This window comes from Lissotriton helveticus, chromosome 5_1, assembly GCF_964261635.1.
Source record: "Lissotriton helveticus chromosome 5_1, aLisHel1.1, whole genome shotgun sequence".
In the NCBI taxonomy this organism is placed as follows: domain Eukaryota; kingdom Metazoa; phylum Chordata; class Amphibia; order Caudata; family Salamandridae; genus Lissotriton; species Lissotriton helveticus.
In genome coordinates, this window is record NC_136065.1 from 1,097,348,505 (window position 1) to 1,097,368,896 (window position 20,392).

The following is a 20,392-nucleotide window of genomic DNA, read 5'->3' on the forward strand; positions in this document are numbered from 1 at the left end:
TTTCATTTAAAGACTCTTTGGACCATCTTCCCATATTTTGAGCAAGGCCTGAGAATACCAGGTGTTAATGCCCTGATCCAGTCTAGAGTTGACTACGGAAATGCTATTCTTCTTGCTGCCCCTAAATATCTCATCTCTCGGGCTACAATTAACTGAAAATGCAGTAGTCACTCTTAGTGGGCTTAAAACATTGGATTCCTTCATGCCAGCTCTCAAAAAGCTTAATTGAGTTCACAACTGAATCCTGTTTAAAGCTCTAACTGTAGTTCATAAGGCAATCTATTTTCACACTTTGGAGTTCATTGCTAATACATTTATGGAGTAGTCCACCAGACACCTAGGCTTCATGTATAAATAGGGGTAACAAGTTCCCAAATGGCGTACTTTGAATTTTGGTGATTGAACCTTTTCTATTGCTTCGGATTTTTTTTTTAATGATCTACCTCTTTCTCTCTCTATCTCCGCAGTGAACCCTCCATGCATTTTTTCAGAAAACCTCTGTAAACATACTTATTCAACTAATAACTATCCAACATAATCTCCATTCATTTCATTTCACACAAAGTAGAGGTTAGCACCAAGAAACCTTTTGGTGAACGTCATACTCTACAAACACCCTAACCTTTCTTAACTAGAATACTTGAGAACCTTCCTTCTCTGTGCATCTCAAAAATCCACCAAACAAATGGACCCCCGCAATAGAGACAACGCACAAGGGTGGCACAACACAAATTAACTTCACCTTTAAACAACAGTGGCCTGAATAATGCCCTCTGTCTGCAATCAGAGTAGGACAGCAGCATAGTACATTTGCACAAGTATCATTATCAGTTTTACATTTCCTGGGCTCTGCTATTGTGACATTAACTATTCTCTCATGTTAGAAGTCTCCCAGCCTGACTAGACCAAAACGGTTCCTAATCAATTGAATTTTTAGAGCTACGTAGAGGTCTATCTATATACATCCGCTACATTTGTAGCTGGCAAGGCGGCCAAGAATATAACACTTGCAAGGCATGTCTTCACTGTTCAAAATTCTAACAATAATGTTTAAAATAAATAGTTTTCATGTGTGCCCTCACTACTGCTTTGAAGGCCTCTTGGCAATGGCTCCATGCTACTCTCAGCGTTAGCGCATAAGTAGCTTTCCTCACGCTAATCAAGACTGAATGGAAGAATTTGCTGTGGACTTCAGGTCTACCAACAACAATGACATTAATGTTCTTTTTACTGCTGCCCTTATGCATTGCCAACCCTTCCAGCCAATGGCTGCCAGGACGTAAGACTATTGGGTGAGTTGAAACGCCAACCGTGCTCGTGCTTGCATTGTGGAGTTGAGTAATTCAAACTTCCATACACGCTGCACTGTGCTCTGTCAAGCCACTGTCATAGCCTTCCAAGAAAAGCTTCACTGCCATATCATACAGTTGGCATTGATCTGGACTTAATAACATTTATAATGTCTCGAAATGAAGGACCAGGTAACTTTTTAGCTAATCTAATATTGACGTTTGTAGGAGATGAATAGCAGCGGGATGATGATGGCACCCCCTGTCATTAAAACATAGACTTAGATTTTTATAAATCAAAACATGATCAAGTGTCTGTCCCTCAAATGACTGCAGGACTTCCTTTGTAAAGATACGCCCAACGCCCATAATAGTTCTTTTTTCTGTATTTACTTCCACACTATTGGTTGTACAAAAAGTCTGAAGCTGTCTCTGGAGCCCCACTCTGTTCCTATTGGCGGTGATATTGCCATCAGTGCATTACAATATTTCCAAGTCCCACCCTCCGATTTTGGTGGATATGGATTTTCTCTGTGCAATACGTGTCCAAGGTATGCCACATATGTGTCGAAAACCCCAAGGTCTAAGTTTAAGATTGCACACCTGGCAGAGATGAGGATATCACTTAGAAAGGGTCGACACCTAGATCTGATACAGCAGTGGTGTCTTAATGAACCCACGTGGGATCAGAAGTATCTGGGGATTTCCCGGTATGTACGCGGAAGCAGAAGGGCCAAAGGTGATTCTACATAAACATGTTTTCTAACTGAGGCTAAGTGCTCCTATACTGTTACTTTGTAGTGATGCTAAGCTTGCCTACCACAAGCAAGACATACACACACGTTTAGCCATGGGTCCTTGCCAGTGCAGAATCTGCATCCGGAGTCCAGGGTGATTGGTTTGGTGTGAGTCTCCTGACAGTGCAAAGTTAGCATTTGACGTCATGACTTTTTCCAATGTTTAGTCAAACATTAGAGCCTCTGCTGCACGCACACACTGGTTAGGCCCCAAGAAATGAGACACTGTAGTACACAGTGTACAATCCCTTGTCACAAAGACACCATCATAACGTGTCGAGAACTTAAAATTGTAAACTCACCTTTAGAACCTTCCATACCCGTATCACCTAAACAAAAAAAGAGAAAAAAGCTGGTGAGATATTGCATCTAGGTTTATGTGGTCTTTGCTCTGTCATGATTGGACTACCGCAATTTATTATATCTTGGCCTTTCTGCAACAGCCCTGAGCAGGCTATAGTTGACATAAAATAGTACGGGCAGAGTTCTGATTGGGTAATTCCACCCTGTTGCACTACTACAGGTCATCTCCAGTCACTTTACTAGCTTAAGCATTGAGGGCCAGATGTAGGTAAATATCATTTACCGATTCTAAAATGCAGAATTTTACCGATTCTGTATTTTAGAATCGGTAAATGATATGTAGCTAATGATTCGGTACATTTTACCGAATTGGTAAGATTCGGTAAATAGCGAATCGGTATTTACCGATTCGGTATTTCCCATTCATCCTTATGGGCCTCCAGGCCCATAGAAATGAATAGGAATTACCGAATTGGTAAATACCGATTCGGTAAAATGGGGAACACATTCAAGGGTGGCAGGGTGTCACTTTGACACCCTGTTACACCCCTGAATAGTACATGTGTGCACATGTGGCACACATACTCGCCCTAAGGGCATGTATGTCTGTCACATGGCACAGTTGAAAAAAGCACAAAATTGCTTTTTTTAAGGTTTATCGATATTTACCACCAACTTGTAGTTGGTGGTAAATAACGAATTCTTACAAGTGAAAAGCACTCACTTGAGTGCTTCCTACATTAAGGATTCGGTAATTTACCGAATCAGTATTTAAGAATTCGGTAATTTACCGATTCGTTAAATTACCGATTCCGTAAATTACCGATTCCGTAAATTATCGAATCCTTAAATTAGGCCCCTACATCTCAAATGCCTAATACCAGTCGGTAACGGCCGAACCGACCGGTATTAGGCTTCCTACATCTGGCCCTTAATGTGTAAGGCTTTATGTATGTTTCACAAATCCTCTCAGGTAAAAGACCCTCAGACATTAGATATCCCAAAATTCCTTATCGCCCGTCTAGTACTCTCCGGTATGCTACAGGACACCTGATTGAGATATGGGTGCGTGCTGCTTTTTTTTACAATGCCCCTAAGCTTTGGAATGAGCTAGCGTTGTATATTAGATCCAAGCCCAATTATTTACTATTCACGAAAAAGATTAAGGCCTGGTTATTCCTGTATTGGCCTTCCCAGTTTCCTGCCGCATTAAGCGTCAGGATGTCCTATTTTGGGTAGTTGTAGCCCTAAATTATTTAATTCAAATATTCATTCACTAGCATTGTGTTGTCTGTCCTTGTACTATTCAATATCTGTCCATTTCCTATTTTGTGTACTTAGCAATCTTTCAATCCATATGAGTATGTTGTTATTTAGGTTATTATTAGAACGAACCATGAAATATTCATTAATAGTTTAAAAATGGAATGTGCTTACCTTTTGGCCCAGGTAGCCCTCTCTCACCCATGAAACTGGCTGAAAGGCAAAGTAAAAGGAGACATCAATGCCCACTTTGAGTAAGTTTCTCAGGCCTCCCAAGATGGGAGGCAGTACAGTATGACTACGTCTCAAGGTCATAACCTGCTGATTACTTTATCACATGGGGATATGCAACAGCAACATGGGAACAATGGACCACCTATAACCTATCCAACATTTAATAATCTGAATTTCATATGATTTGATTGACATTCTATGATGGTAAGTATTTGTCTTTAAATGATGAGAACCTATATTATAACCTAGACTCTTGACTCACAGAATACCGATGGACTGAAACATCCTCAGTCTGACATTAATGGTTGACATACAATGTCATGAAAGTACCTTCTTCAGGCTCAGGTGTTCTGCGTGTCACTAGTCATTGGCTAGGAGTTAACATGCTCTGGGCTCCGACTTCTGCCTATCTTAAATATGCCATTTTTCAAAGAATGACCCTTGGTTTGAGGTTTGTAGCCATCAGATCATGAACCTAGAGGTGCATACACCTGAACTATAGGGCCACAGGCTCATCATCTGCGTACGGTGGATCTGGTCCTTACCTCGCTCTCTGTCGGACATCATCTTGCTCTTCATGTACTGCCACATCCTGTCCTGCATCTGCTCGTCGAGCTCTCCACCCAAGGCCGAGTTCTGCAGCGTGTTCGATATTGTCTCAGAGGACAGGATGGTTTCCGAGCTTCTACCCATGGGCGCGCTACCAAGCGCAGTTTGTCTGCTGGCACTGCTTCGTGACGCGCCTTCCAAGGTAGCCACGCGCGACTTCAGGTCCTTCACATCTTCCGCTGTAACAGATACAGTGAGAATGTTCTTATGTGGGGCATGCACGAGCACATTGTCCTAACATAGTATCCTTTGGGGGAAACATAGTTTAGCATTCAGAGAGGTCCTAAGTCATTCAGCTCGAGAGGCATCAATTTCCTGTGGATCGAGTAGTAGTGCTGCCTTTCGCTGCACTTGAAGGCACTTTGTGGAAAGCTACAATCTAATCAACGATTTAACATGTTAGCATTTAATAATTATGATTCATTTACATATGTATATTTATTTGCATATGAATATACAAAAGAATGAGGTGTTGGTTCAAGTGTTTCTGAAATGTCAATTAATGTTGGCATTCCCCTATCCTGATTTACTCTCATCCTCACTGCAATACAGGGTCATGAACTTCAGGAGTTTTTCCAATGTTTAACAGGACTCCTTAACTTAACGGAAATTGTGCGTCAGAATCTCTGAGATATCTTTCGACTTGTGCAGGGTTACTGCAGCCCATTTCTTAATATATAAAGACAAATAAGCCAATTTACCTCTGAGATTCTTTGAGCATCAGCTATGATGCTCCAGCACACACATTAGTCAATATCACCAATTATTTTTTGAAATAGGGGCCCATATGTACTAAAGCTTTTTCCCATAGACACTACATGGGTAACACCCTTTGATACCTCTGGCACAGGTCGTCAAGAACTTACAAATTGCACCTTTCACACTACCTGGCACACACGCACAGATTTTGCAGTGGGGCAGAAGGCTGTGTGCGGGGCAATTTGTGCACATGCAACACATTTTGTGCTTGTGCAAAGATTCTCCTCATCTTTCAGAAGCAGCCTTTTAAGTTTAAATCGTTGTAAGCAGGAATCCAGCTGTCAGAGCTGTTAGTTTAGCTTAACCCGTGTGGTTACTTGCTCAGTTGTTCATGGATTCAGTTCTAGACAATTTGGAACAATCCATTAGGGCCTCGGAAGGCGCTTGATATTTTGATGTTTCCCATAAATCATAGCTCACCTCTGTGTATAGCTTTGCACCAGTCCCAGAAGTCCTGATGGGTTTATTGATCCCCTTGTCACTGAATCTGTTATTGAACCGGTAAAATCCGGTGAAGAGCCCACTCTGCCTACATAGTCCCTACTATGTGAAACATAGCACCACACAGCATTGGCCAGTGGTTTAACAAAAGTATACCTGGTTGGGACTGTGAATTGTGAGACACATCATAATATCTGTATGTCCATTGTATGTCACTCACCTAAGGACAGGAGTCCCAGGAGCAATCCAAGCAGCATTAACCCCAACAGCAAACCCAGCAGCCACAGCCACCAGGGGCAGCAGGTGCCACCGCCACACCCAGCACCACAGCCACCGCCACTGTTACTTCCTTTGCCTCCGCCTCCTCCGCCGCCCCCTCCTCCGGCCCATCCTCCTGACGCTGCTTCTGTTTTCGAGCTATCGGCTCTTATCTCTGGAATGGAAAGAACAACAGTGAAGAAAGTTTGTTATGAGCACAACTTCTTGTGTAGCGCTAAGGCCACTGATACAGTCTCAATGGAAAGGAATCGCTGTCGCTGGCATGTAGCAATGGGTCTGAAACCATCCTGCTGAAATGTAAGGCTGACCGCAAACTGAATAGTGTCAATGTTCGAGATACATACTGACTTACTGCTAAACACTATTGCACAGAAATAATACACTACCTTATTACTGATAATCAATAATTCACAGTGCTATGATACAATATATGTATATAAATGTAATCCAATCGCTTTTTGCTCAAGATTACAAATGGAATGATGATCCTCTCCCAGGCTTGGGCAAGACCAAATATGACCGAAACATGTTGATGTTGTTCTTGTTCACAATAAACACTGATGCCCACTAACATGCCTGGGAGTGGCTGATCATTATGTTTTTGACCTTAATCATAAAACACTGTTGGATTAATATATTGGCGTATCAGGGAACCATATAAAAGTGCTCACTACTTCAGCATATTGATCTGGATACCCAGGAAACTGGCCTGTGTAAAGAAATCTATTGTATATCGCACAGTACATAATACAATAATATATACATATACAATATTAATTTAGTAAGCCACACAAAAGTCGAGAAAGGGGGAGGAAAATACCACTAATATGTGCTCCCATGTAATATCACAACGTAACATGATAAGGTGAATCATTAAATTGTAATTAGTGTTAGTGTACCTTTTAAGGCAGGGAACGAAGCATTACTTTTTTGAGGAAAAACCTCACTCACTATCATGGCATGCCTCGTCATCGGGTCATGGGGAAGACACGATGATGAAGCATGCACTAATGACAATTAGTGTCAGTCCTACCCTGTTGTGGAACTTTTAGTAAACTGAGAGGCTGTGTAAATGGCAGCTGTTGCACTACAAAAGAACGACAAACCCAATAGCAGACGGCAAAATTAAATGGTGGGGAGCGATGCCCAAAAAACTCAGCATATATATGTTGCATTTGCTGCACGCAGGGTCTGGCTGCTTTCTTGCTCTTCTCCTGGCTCTCTCCTTGGCGGTGACTAGGAGCTGAAAGGGAAGGACTTCCTCCCTTGTGCAGAGGGAAACAAAGCAATGGATTGGTTGGAGCAGGCTAACCCAGCGCTCATTTTGAGGTTGGGGGCCTGCGACTCTAATCCCTCAGCAGTTTCTCAGCCCTCAGATTGCAGGCTTTGAAGTGCGCATGTCAGATTGGCCAGCTCTAGACAGCAGGCCAATCTGACCTGCGCAGGGGCTGGAGTAATAGTGCAATTGCACTAATCAGCCGCGCCCCTTGCCCTCGCGCTGTAACAGCTTCTGATCTGAAGACTGGTCGCCTTTCAAAGGTTTCTTTACTCTTCTTTCTCTTTTCACTTTAAACATACACTGATGTATAATGGGGTTTTCTGGGGGCAATGGACAATACATTTGTGCTCCTGTAAAATCCTGGTTAAAACTTGCACCTATGGGTGACATAGAGTTAGTGTGCCATGTGAAATAAACCAAAGAAGTCAGTTATCTATTTTGTTCCTTGCTGTTGACTTATGTGAATAGACAGTAGTAATTTGTGGATGTGTAAACTGTGTAGGATTCACTAGTGAATACGAAATGCAGTTCATAAACGGAAATATGTGAGAAATGTGAGTGATTTCTACTGCAGATGCACAGCTTACAATCAACAAAGTATCTCAGGTCAATTTCTAGCTCTGTAATGCTCCTGTGATCATTCATCTATGTCGGTGATGGAGCGGCCCCACAGGCTGAGCCTGTCCTGAAGAGAGACTATTAATTTTTCCCTGTAGTTTCTTGATTGTAAGTTAAACGCTCTTCATTTTTTTAATTCGCCAGTTCAAGCACCGTGTCTGGGAATTTAGCGCAGTATAAAATAAAAAAACTTAAAATAATAAAATAAAAACTTTACTTATGCAGACACAGTTACACAAATTCATGTCTCTTTTAGAATCATCCCATTTGTTGTTTAATGTTGGTGGAAATGTTTAGTTGAAACTTATCTGGTCAGATACATTGGATCAAAATTGGACTGATCATGGTAACGTTCACGGTGCTCGGTAATTGAACGTATATGGAGACATTTAATTTGGTAGCATAATTTCTTCTCTGACTTGGAGAGGGGTATTGGCCATGTTTTATAAGGCACCTTCAGTTGAAGTCTGAAACTTTGAGTACTCTTTACCCTTTCTATAGCTGCACTGTGGCCTTCAGTACCCAGAGTGATCATTTCAAAGATAGCCAGAGTTAACAATGAGAAATCAAACTCAAGGGTAGTCATTTTATCAACGTGTGATGGAATAAAGCCAGAGGATGTGATGGCATAACTCAGACCTGCAGTTCCCGCTTACCTCTGCAGCATGCGTTCAACCGCCTGAGCTATCTAAGTGAGGCACGAAAGAGTATAGCAGTTCTGGCGCGCTGTCCAGAGTGCTGCTGAGTCAGTAGCCAGGGGCAAAGGCAGTTCTAAATGACATTTGACCAACTTCTTGACATTTCAAGGAGTGACATTACATTACATGCCTTTTGACCCCTATAACGACACAAGACGTGGCTTTGCGCAATCTTTGCCCCGATAAATCACAGGAAGTGAAGAGAAAACGACTATAAGTGTCAAAATAATATCTTAAAATATAAATACAGCACATGTACAAACATCTCAAAATAGCAGTTAAACGAGAGAGAAGTCACACGGGAGAGGCACAGCTGCAGCTCCTGGTGACACACATATATAACATCTGCCATCAGCTACTGTGGCACTGAATCAGTGACTACCTGATCCTCACTGATTCCTGTGTGGGTAGCCCTGCCCAGGGGCGGCTGGTGACATTTGAAAGTGGTGAGGCGTAAACTAATTTGCATATTGCACCGCAGCGATCGAGCGCAGCGAGCGAGCCCGAACCACCTTGCATCCATCCATACATCATTCACGCATCCACCCATCCATCCACCCACCCACCCTGCATCCATACATCATTCATTCATGCATCCACCCATCCATCCATCATGCATCCACCCATCATACATGCATCCATGCATCCATCCATACATCATTCATGCATCCACCCATCCATCCACCCACCCATCCTGCATCCATACATCATTCATTCATGCATCCACCCATCCATCCATCCACCCATCCATCCATCCACCCATCCATCCATCATGCATCCACCCATCATGCATGCATCCATGCATCCATCCATACATCATTCATGCATCCACCCATCCATCCACCCATCCTGCATCCATACATCATTCATTCATGCATCCACCCACCCATCCATCCTGCATCCACCATTCATGCATCCATCCACCCATCATGCATGCATCCATCCATGCACCCATCCACCCACCCATCCACCAAACAATCATTAATGCACCCACCCTGCATCCATCCATCATTCATGTATTTTTATGACCATATAAAAATAAATTATGGACCCTAACAAGCCTTTAGGATCGATGTTGAAGGATGTGCCAGTTTACATATTACATCACCCCTACCATTTTATGCTGGAAACCTTCTACCGCCCATGTATTTGCCATCCTGTAAGCCCTAGGTATGTACTATACAAATTCACATACAAACATACACCAACATGCATGCAATAATAAATGCATCTATCATGCTATTCCGCCTCTACCGTTTGTTAACATTTTGAAATTTTATAACCTTAGTTCAAAGAGTACATTATATTTGTGGTGAAAAAGTTGTTAACTCATTTTCTGGAAAATGTTTATAAAATGAAATCTGTTGAAGGCTGTTGTTGCAACTATCAAAATAGAAATTCTGAGAATTTTTACATTTCCAAAACCCCATGCCGTGAAATAAACGGTTGACCTGGAATAGACGCACACATTTCTGCAGCAGATGCTTTAACACACTGAACTATCTCAAGTCATTTGTGCAAGCTAGTTCACTGGAACACCGTATGCACTCAACCGCTAATACTTATGGGGATTCTTTCAAATATATTTTGCAGAATATTCCTGTTCTGTACCTCAAGCCTGAAATGTACACAACAACGCCCAAAAGAGTAAGACAGTTAGGTTTCCTAATTCCTAATCCTTGACCTTCACTCAATTGCCGAATTGCGCTTTCCCTCAGTGCGGACCTGCTGCATAGTTGTGTCGCGCCGCCCGTGCAAAATCGTGTCGTTTCGTGGTTTACACACTGTTCTGCAACAATCTATCTGAATCTGCACATGATTTTTGACATTATACAATCCAATCCCTTATTACCGCGAGCCACTGCCAGACACTTTATTGTAACGACGAGTCACGAAAGCGGGTGAGTGAAGTGAGAGTCTTTTACCAATCCTGGCGCATGCAGCGCCAGGATTGGTTAGGGGGGCACAGTTACTATCCGCCCTTTTTGACCACGGGGGCTGTGGCCCAGGCTGCTGTATAAACAGCACCCTTGTCCCACTCTTTTTGAGGAAGGTATAGTATGTGCATGCTTGGGCTCGTGAGAAAAATGCACATGCGCACTACTGCTGCAGCTGAGTGTGGACTGTCACTCAAGCTGCAGCAGCCCAGCCCAGCCCCACCCATAGCGCACTCCGATTGTGTCGGGCGTGTCCCAGTGGCCGCAGCGTTCTCAGCGAAGATGTCACGCACCTGAGAGAGGATCACTATTTAATAATGTTTGTGTGCTTAATATACTGACACTGCTTGAAGCGCGGTGCGTCCACGGGTGGGGCTACGCCCCTACGCCCCAATGGACGCACCGCGCCTGGCCCTGCCCAAGCACCTGTCTGTCAGCACCCGTGGGTGCTAAAGATTCACCGGGCTGTCAAAGATGATGCAAAGAGTCTCAAAGAGGGAGCAGCTCACATGACTCTTCCAATGCTATTCGATACAGTGCAACCACTTTTATCAGTCCTTCAACTCCACACTGCGCGTAAACTCAAAATGTACTACGTGCTTAATTCCCGCTTACTGGAAAAAGCAAAAGAAGCACAATCCTGCCAGAAGGTAAATCAGACCCTGGTCACTCGTGGAACCCTCATTATTTAAAAGCCCCTTACGCTGCTGGTGTGACCATTTTTGTGACACTCCGGTGGCGCTCTATGCTAGCCCATATTTACAAGGCCACGCTACGCTGCTTTGCATGGCTTAACAAAGCCTTGGAACTATGGCCCTCCGCAACGCAGTTTTCTGTGACAAAGCGGCATGCAATTAGTGTCACTGTGGGCGTTCCCTGCAACACCCATGGCTTTTTGACATTGCTCCAGATTTACAAGGATGTGTAAATCCTTTCAAAAGGAGGCATTATTGTGGCGCAACAAGGATAAATAATATTATTTCTCCTCGCTTTTTTGCTCTTTCTATGTAAGGAGCAAAACACCATTAATAATTGTCTCTGCAGGAAGCTTCCTGCACAAACACAATCATTCCTGCAATGCAAGCACCCTTGCACCATGGTGCAAGGGTGCCTGCGTTAGCGCGAGGCAGCTTTTTAGCACCGCCACAGGGGTGAGCACAGGGATGCGCAGTATTCTTTTTAATAAGGAACATCCCTGTGTTTTGAAAATGGCTTGCAGCACCACGCTGCACCCTTTTCATGTATATACGCCCCTAAGTTTGGAAGATACCAGGACCAATTTAGTGCTGAGCCACACTAATGGCATTAGACAAATGACTCTAACATACCATACCAAACTGTACCATATACCATACCATACTGTAACATTACATAACAATATAAGATAACATATTACATCCTTTTGGTGCCACTCACCTGCATAAGTTGCTTTATCTTTCGTAGACACTGCTGTATACCCTGGTGTTGGACAAAAAGAAGAGATTTCTTTAAGTTATGCTCAACTGACTTAGAATAAGCGAGCCAACCAGCAAAAAATATCTCTGACTGAGCGTCAGTAAGTTGATAATGTTAAAGAAAAGGGAATCTTAGGAGATTCTGCATTTGACAGCAGGGCACTGGGCCCTGATGAGCAACGCTTTATATTGGTGCAAACCTTTGGTAAATCAGAGGGTTTGCGACAGGGAAAACGCTTTTTCTAATGTAGTAAACACATTTTTCGATTAAAAAAACTATTTCGGAATAGCAAAATGGGATTAGAAATTTTTGCTATGGGCGTCCCTTCCAAATACTGAATCAGAATCCTATGTATCAATTTTTTCAAACCGTAATATTGGTCGCAACCATTTAGAAATTACAAACTCGGAAGTGGGGAGGTAACTGATTCGGGAAGGGACCATTTTCCTCTGGGAATCGGGGTGCCAGGTTTAGGAGGAGCAGGCAGGGCTCCATAGGACCAATGCCGCTTTTCTAAATTGAAAACAAAGAATTCAACTCAAACCTTTAGGAAAATCGTCCAGCTTTAAAAATAGAAAAAGTTTTCAATTTTGAGATACAATCACAGGGATGATGATCTGCTGCCCCTCGCAGGCCACCGTCCCTGTGATTCTATCCAATTATAGGGGGTAGCAAAATCTGGCCCTCCCTAATTAATATTCATTAGGCATGTTATTCTAGGGCCCCCTCTGATTCCTTATTTTACGAACTAACCCATTAGTACAAAGGTCGTTTCATAAAATTAGATACTAGTTGCAAAGAATCGGGTTGCTATTTGCAACCAAATTTTGTGTCCAGCATCTTGGTACATCTGGCCCTTGGAGAGGAAAATGCATTCACCACAGTGATTCTTGACTTGTCAGCTGGAACACTGTGGGATTCCCTTGTACGAGGCAGACTTGAAAGGTGGGTTTGAGGGGTGAATGGCCTGTTCACCCCAGAGCCCTGCTGCACTGTGTCTGAGTGAAAGATTTCTAGCCTGGGCTCAGCTGTCTAGGCCCCACTCAGCCTGTGTGCAAATACATGCAACCGTGTTGTAGAAAGATGGATGCTAGCAATTGCAGATCTCTCCTGCTTGGGGGACAACATAATGATGTGGCGATGGTGAGATGGTTGACCAGACACTTTTAAACTAATGCCATTTCCTCTACATGGAACATGGACATGACGCAACAGTGCGCAGAGGGTGGTTGTGCGCTTCGGCAGTTGTGCTTTCATGGAACAACATGGTACCTTTTCTGATTATGACTGCTGCATTGATTGTTGGGGATGACAACGTGGAAAGTTACCTGGTTATGGCGCTTTACGTGCTGCATCACTGTGAAAACCGGACGTGCTATTGTGCTTTGTGTAATGGGGCAAGGTGGTAATGCGACAAGACAAGAGGAGACTAGGCTGTTCCCAGACAGTCAAACGGTCACCAAGGTCAAGGGGGGGCGGGAAAAGAAGTGCTCAATGGAGAACTACCCCAGGGTATCCATTTTGTTGGATATAGAGGCCTCACACACCCTTGCGGGTGTCATGCTTCATCATAGGCAATGCTCCTCGTTGGGTAGGCGGTGCACTTCCCAACGGGCAACACCTCAAAGAGGGGCTCTTTGGCGGAGATCTTTTAATCCAACAGCCTATTGGTGAAGTGGGGGTATGGGGCCAGTGAAGTGTAGACGGTGTAGGTGAAAGTAAAATGAAGCAAAAGGTACCGGAAAACAACTTTATTCAGGTGGTCCTTAGCCTCAGTTAAAAACAAGAATAGTCTGTTCTCGCTGGAACTTAAGTTTCCACATGCGGAACAGTACTAAGATGTGGAATACCCCACTTCACCCATAGGCTGTTGGATTAAAAGATCTCCGCCAAAGAGCCCCTCTTTGAGGTGTTGCCCGTTGGGAATTGCACCGCCTACCCAACGAGGAGCATTGCCTATGATGAAGCATGAAACCCGCAAGGGTGTGTGAGGCCTCTATATCCAACAAAATGGATACCCTGGGGTAGTTCTCCATTGAGCACTTCTTCACCCCCCCCCCCCCCCCCCTTGCACCCTAGTGACCGTTTGACTGTCTGGGAACAGCCTAGTCTCCTTTTGTCTTGTCGCATTATCTAGGGCTTTGACTTAGGCTGGACCTTCCGCTCACCTTTTGAGTGGTAATTTAAGCCCTTTGGATCATAACTGATCCTTTCTGTCCACTCTTTTTGTTGAACTACCAGCAAGGTGGTAATGGCCTGCTTATTAACCTTTACACAGTGGGTTAATACTGAACTGGCTGTGGTGTTTTATGTGATGGGGCACTTTAGGATCTGGCCTGATCATGGTGGTTTAAATACTAGGATGTTAGCAAAGCTGGATGAGCCATTTTGCCTACCATACTGTCACCATATTTACATTGGCCTGTCTACGGGGCTACACGTACTGCAGCAATATGGAAACTGGAATGGAAATGGGGCTTCATATAGTGGTGTAGAAGTGCCTCTAAAACGAATTGCATTTTAGCCAATATTTTTGTAAAATTGCGCTGTAAAATGCATTATTTGCGACCATTTTATTTGGAGGGGAGAACCCCCCCAAACACCAAGGACGAAGACAACCTTCCTGACTATTCTTAATCCAAATAAGGATGCTCTCAGGGCTGTTTGGGTTCTCATTTCCCCCGTTTGAGGCCCACTATTACCTTCTTAATAGAACTGAATCAAGTCTTTCATGGGAGGAAACCAATTCACAAGAGCCGGGTGTGGCCAATGAGTGTTTAATGTGAGGTCCATAGAATTATGGGGACAAGTCAAAATGTTCATTACCCCCTTTCCTGCCCCGTTAGTGCTCATAGAGCTTCTCACATAGAGTAAAACAAGTGGTTGAGAGAGAATGTGCAAGGGGGGATGGTCAGTTAAAGTTCCACACAGGCCTTCAGAGAACCCCAGAGTGGACTGACAGCAAGAGAAACTGAACTGCTGGTAAGAGATTAAAAACTCAGGCTCCCCTTTTTAACTTCAACGTTCCTCACAGAAGACACATGATTGGAAGTAAAAGTTGATGTGCAAATCCGGGTTCTCTTACCTGCCATCAATCATTCCTTAATGGAAGACAATGGTTGTACTGTAGGTATGCAACAAAAAAAGCCAACACAGTAATAGCCCAGATTCAGAACAATATTCGGTTAAAAAAGCAAATCTTCCTCAACCCATAGAGTGCTTCCGAATGTACAGCCCTTTCCCCTATCCACAGTAGAGTATACAGTAGAGTATACAGGGCCATGTCTTTCTGACCTGAGAGAATTTTAAATGGGATTATGGTGAACATATAAAATAGGCAAGCATGTTCCTCTTATTCCTTCACTCTAATATCATCGGCTAAGAGGAATACTCACCATTTGCTTCTGTTTTGTGGGAAGTCTCTGACGTGCTTGTCGTGTAGTGTTTGTCTTTCTTTATCGTATCTTCACCCGCAGACCCTGTATAATGACACAGGAACACAATGAGTGATCAAATAGACACAGTTCCTGCAGATCTAACCCTGTATAGACTGCATTTTGGAGATGTAAAATGTACACTAGGGATTGTAGATTCTGGTAGGGAATATTGCATCCCGAAATGGGACAGAATATCCGTACAAAAACATCGAGGGGCAAAATATAGAAAGGTAAGTGCACAGGGAGAGGTAAGGATTTATTATTCTTACCTTCACATCTAAATACCTTTAATATATTTAGATCAAGGTACATACATGTGGCGTTGGGTATATAAAACGTATAGAAACGTACCCTGCAATATTTTGTCAGTCGAAACTGTTGCAACAATATTCTGTTCTGCTAATTTTCTGGAATCAATATTCCCAGGCTAAAGCAAACAGTAGGAAATTGCTTGCTGACACAGATCGAGAGATATCACTGTCCGGGTTTGTGCTCTTAAGGGCTTTCCCCCAACGCTTTGCAATATTTATTGCAATGTGTGGCATAAGTGAAATTGGCAACAAAAACATCCCTTTAGGAACCTAAAGCTTGTAAATAGTTTGGAATTGGATGGCTTAGAACATTTAGCTTTTTTTTTAATGAAAGAACGAACACTTGCTTGTGGGACTCCAATATTTGTATTGGATCCTTCAGGTACGATTGTGTTCAGCTCCGTCATTAATGCAAAAGAGACTATGTGCTATATACAGTCACTATGATCTTATGAATCTTACTACTAACACTGGGTGGAACACTACTCTACGCTCGCGAGCGAGCAAAACACCATCCCGGCGAGAATTTTTCCTCGTTCACGATCAGCAACATCAAGTTGACGATCACGAGCGTGGAAAATAAACCTCTCTGCGAGATTCTCAACGCGGGGAGGTCAGGTTTCTCTTTGCGAGTGGTCGCGTATGCTCGCGACCGCTCGCGATGAGAAACTACCAGTCTGCGTTGAGAAAGCTGCTCCTCAAGTGCAAATCTACTCGAGCGGCAGAAAACGATCGCTTGCACTGTGCAAGATGCCGTTGGCAACGATTACACAGTGCGGACAAGCATCTGGCACTGTGCAATCAGTGCGAACAGCATTTTCCCTACCGCACTACGCAGTTCACGTAGCTACGCATAGCTTGCGTAGCGCGAAGTGCACTTTGCGTAGCTACGCGTAGCGCTACTACACGAACTACATCCACAGTTACTTACTGTGTTCTTTACTTGCATTACCCATCTGTCAATTGAAAAAAACATAGTCTATCTAGAGTATGGGCCACAGTGATTTGTTCCTTCCTTCTAGTGCTTTGATCATTTTAAATACGAACTGTTATTCTAGTAGCTATGTTCGTGTCCATTGGAATTGCATCTGATGGTACATGTGAGGTGCCGTGCCTGAGAACCAACACTCCCTATTGCCATAGTTACATGCTTAATGGGAAGAATCCACTGGTGGACCTCTCCAAGGAAGGTGGATGATATTCAGTGGACGCCATTACCACGGTGTACTAAACCGTTATCCACTCTAAGCAGACTTGACCATAGACTAGGAAGTAATAGATCCATTTTTCTTTTAGATGCACTATTACAATGTTTAGCGATTCTAAAAACAACTTATCCTTGTACCAAAACATCTGCTGCAGCAACTTCTTTATTAATATGGGAGAAGAGCCCTGGGTAATATGAATGAACCATGCCACTATTGCTGCCAGGTACCCAAACTGCTACCTGGCTTAGAAGACTGCCTTTGCAAGTGCTTTCCATCACAGCTTCATTACAGCTCTTTGTTTCAGTATACATTTATATCAACTCCCATTGGCTACGCTTACAGGAACCCACACTAAGACCCTACCCCCATGGAAAGGAACTGTTCACTAGAGAGATGGTTACCTACATAATATATCTTATCTTATTTTTAATTGAAAGAGGTGGTGCCCACCTTGGTCACTTAATTCAGCGAGTAAAGGATTGTTTGTGTAGAAGTTCTTGAAACAGATGTTTTGCTTTACATATTCCCTTCCATTTAAATATCGGCTTACTAACAGGGTTAAGTGTGAACATTTACCTGTCGTCCCATTGGCGGTCATGTCAGGCTGATATCACAGATAATACCAAAAGCTTAACTAGAATATATGATCGTCTGCTGTATGACTGTGCATCGTAGCATTAGCAATGGTCACATGGAAAGCCTACCACTAAATCCAGTGCTGGCTGCAGTGAAGACCTTCCCACTGTCCTTGGACATGATGAGCAGCTCTCCTTCCTTCTTGGTGGGGACGTTATCTTTTTCGAGGAGTAGGAACTTGTAGTCCTTGCGGAGAATGTCCTCGCTCTGTGCATGTCCTGTTGTAACTAGAAAATAAATTATCTGGATTGAACAATAGTTGGTGGTATAGGACATAAAACCAGGAACATGAGGCTGCACGGTGGGTATAAACCAAATGTTCACTTTCTCCAAACATCCTAGGGCTGGAGTTAGAAAAGTACTTTAGACCTCCCAGTGTCAACACAAACCTCTGCAGCCCCAAGGTCCCAGCTGAAGGCAAACAATGTGAGGGAAAGGAGGGAATTAATATATTGCCACTGAATGGTGGGGCAGGGAGGCGCAGAGGGGGAGGGGCAGGGTGGAGGGTGCTAAAAACCGGCATATGGATAATTGCAGGTAAGTAAACAATTTAATTGATAATACGAATTTCGTAGCGCACCTTGCATCACAAAATGCGATGCAGTGCGCGCTACGAAATTCGTTTTATTAATTAAATTGTTTACTTACCTGCAATTATCCATAGGCCGGTTTTTAGCACCCTCCACCCTGCCCCTCCCCCTCTGCACCTCCCTGCCCCACCGTAACTCCCTCCACGGGCCGCGGGTGAAAGGGGCCTATTTACGAGCTTGTTTGCCTCGCTCTTGCACCACACCATGTGCTTCAAGAGCAACGTAAACCCCTAAGTCAGTTTTATGAAGCCATGCAAAGACATTTTGTGTGGCCCTGATTGGCTCCATAAATCCGGAGTAAGGCAATGCAGCGCAAATTGGTGTGTTGCATTACTCTGCCCTGGGAAGGTGTTCCATGGGCATTGAATGGGTTTTCTCACACAACTTCCATGGTTTTTGACAGATTCCCAGATCTACCAGACCTGGTAGACCAGGGAATATGGCTAAAAGATACACTTTTCCAGCAGAGATGTAACAGAGAGACATATCTTTATTTCTTCTTGTTACTTCCTCTTTGTATGTGTGATATATTGTGCAGTACACATTTATATTATATTATATTATATTCTTCTGCCTCATTCCTCTATATGGTGAAAATATCTTCAAACGTTTACTTATTTGGTAGCTCATGCATAAACTAATGTGTTAGCACGGCTTAATGTATTTCCAAAAAGAAAATGCCATGAAAGGAGAGATTCACAAAAAATGATTTACAATTCATTAGTTGGTGCTAGAACTTGTATTGGAATTTACAGTGGTAAACCCCGGTTAGTAAAAAGGTACCTACGGTTGGTATTTACTTCTGCCTCTTATTCCTTAAGCTAGGCCTATTACAACTCTTTTGTTGTGTTAAGACTTAAACACTTCAGCTCCCAGGATTTAAGTCTCCAAAAAATGATCATAGACCTGCTTTAAAAAGGACGTTCACAAACACAGAGTCCCAAGGGTTAAGGGCCAGTTTCCGCAGTACCTCTGCTAGTGAGACCCCTCTGGTGGATGTGTTAATTGCTCACCCTTGAAAAATAGCAACATTGTTGGACCAAGCACAAGAGGGTCAGCAGTTTGGCCTATAGCTGCATAGAAGTGTGTTCCCTGTGTGCATGTGTCTATGAATGCTGCACTTATAGGTGTTATGTTGTTCATCTGCATGGCAGCCTGGGTGTATAGCTTGTACGTGTGTGTGTGTGTTTATACTATGATATCTGAGTGTTGTAGTTGTGATGCTCTATTCAAGAGTCAGACCAATATGGCTTTGCCAATGCCTAATTCCTTTGGCATGCTTATTAGGGGTCATTTTATGAGTCCCAATGTTTCTTTTTTAGTTTTTTGCTTACAGGACACCCATTGCTTTCTTTCTTGAATCATATTTATCCGCAACATCACTGTGCTGTGTCTTGCTCTTGTTGCTATGGCAGATATAGCATCCTACTAGTCCGGTCAGATTACATGCTACTCTGCCATAGTGTTGCTTGGAGTCATTCGCAGCATCTCTGATAAGTTGATAACTTCCAGGTCGATGCAAATGTGTACTGGGAGGGACAAGTCAACTGAGAAGGGCCGACTGTGTCAAATGCCACCAACAGAACCAAGAAAATAACAACACAGGATAAATTGTAGGGGTGAGCTGAGATGATGAATTTAACACGAGGAAGAAGGGTTTCCCTGGAGTAAAGAAGTTGGTAGTCTGACTGATGAGGGTTGAGTGGCTCGTGTTGGGATCAATATAAAGTGAGGTCGTTGAATTCAAGGCTTTCCTGAGGTTTTCAGAAGAACACTGTCATTAGTAAGTGTAGGAAATGTTACATTTGCTACTGAAGTTGGTGAGTAAACATTGCAGAGAAGTTCCTTGCTATCTTGGGATAGGTAACTTTCAGGAGACATCATAGGATTTTTGAAGTTTTGTGTTTTGACCCAGATGCTGACATAACCAACCCCATTTTACTCTTATAAATGTTCAGAAGTAATGTCTTTTGTCTGTATTGTTCAAACAGCCTGGGAATAAAGTTCTAAGAAAGACTTCGAAGTCTTCGTGTGACTGCCACCCACCAACGTGCTCACAGGCAAAGAGTCTGGGACAAAGCAACAACAGTCTAGAGTAGCCCAGTGGAAAAGACAGGGAACCAGTGTGCACCTCAAGCATCAAGTGAGGCCACAATGCAAAAAGACTGAGGTGGAAAACTATTGTTCCCAATGGGGCTTCCAAAACAATCGAGACAGCCCTTTAATAGGATCATCTTGACTTGTCAGAC

The 20,392-nt window shown here is 43.3% G+C and overlaps 1 protein-coding gene across 2 annotated transcripts in view; it reads right to left on the reverse strand.

Moving 5' to 3' along the window:
* Nucleotides 1–20,392, reverse strand: part of COL17A1 (collagen type XVII alpha 1 chain) — a 190,645-nt gene that overhangs the window by 90,761 nt on the left and 79,492 nt on the right. For both annotated transcript variants that reach the window (XM_078643723.1, XM_078643724.1), the window contains exons 14-20: nucleotides 17,622–17,780; nucleotides 15,357–15,440; nucleotides 11,923–11,964; nucleotides 5,916–6,128; nucleotides 4,432–4,674; nucleotides 3,827–3,865; nucleotides 2,389–2,415 (exon numbers count right to left, since the gene is read on the reverse strand). In XM_078643723.1, the coding sequence (XP_078499849.1) occupies nucleotides 2,389–2,415; nucleotides 3,827–3,865; nucleotides 4,432–4,674; nucleotides 5,916–6,128; nucleotides 11,923–11,964; nucleotides 15,357–15,440; nucleotides 17,622–17,780 (807 nt within the window). The remainder of the gene's footprint in view (nucleotides 1–2,388; nucleotides 2,416–3,826; nucleotides 3,866–4,431; nucleotides 4,675–5,915; nucleotides 6,129–11,922; nucleotides 11,965–15,356; nucleotides 15,441–17,621; nucleotides 17,781–20,392) is intronic.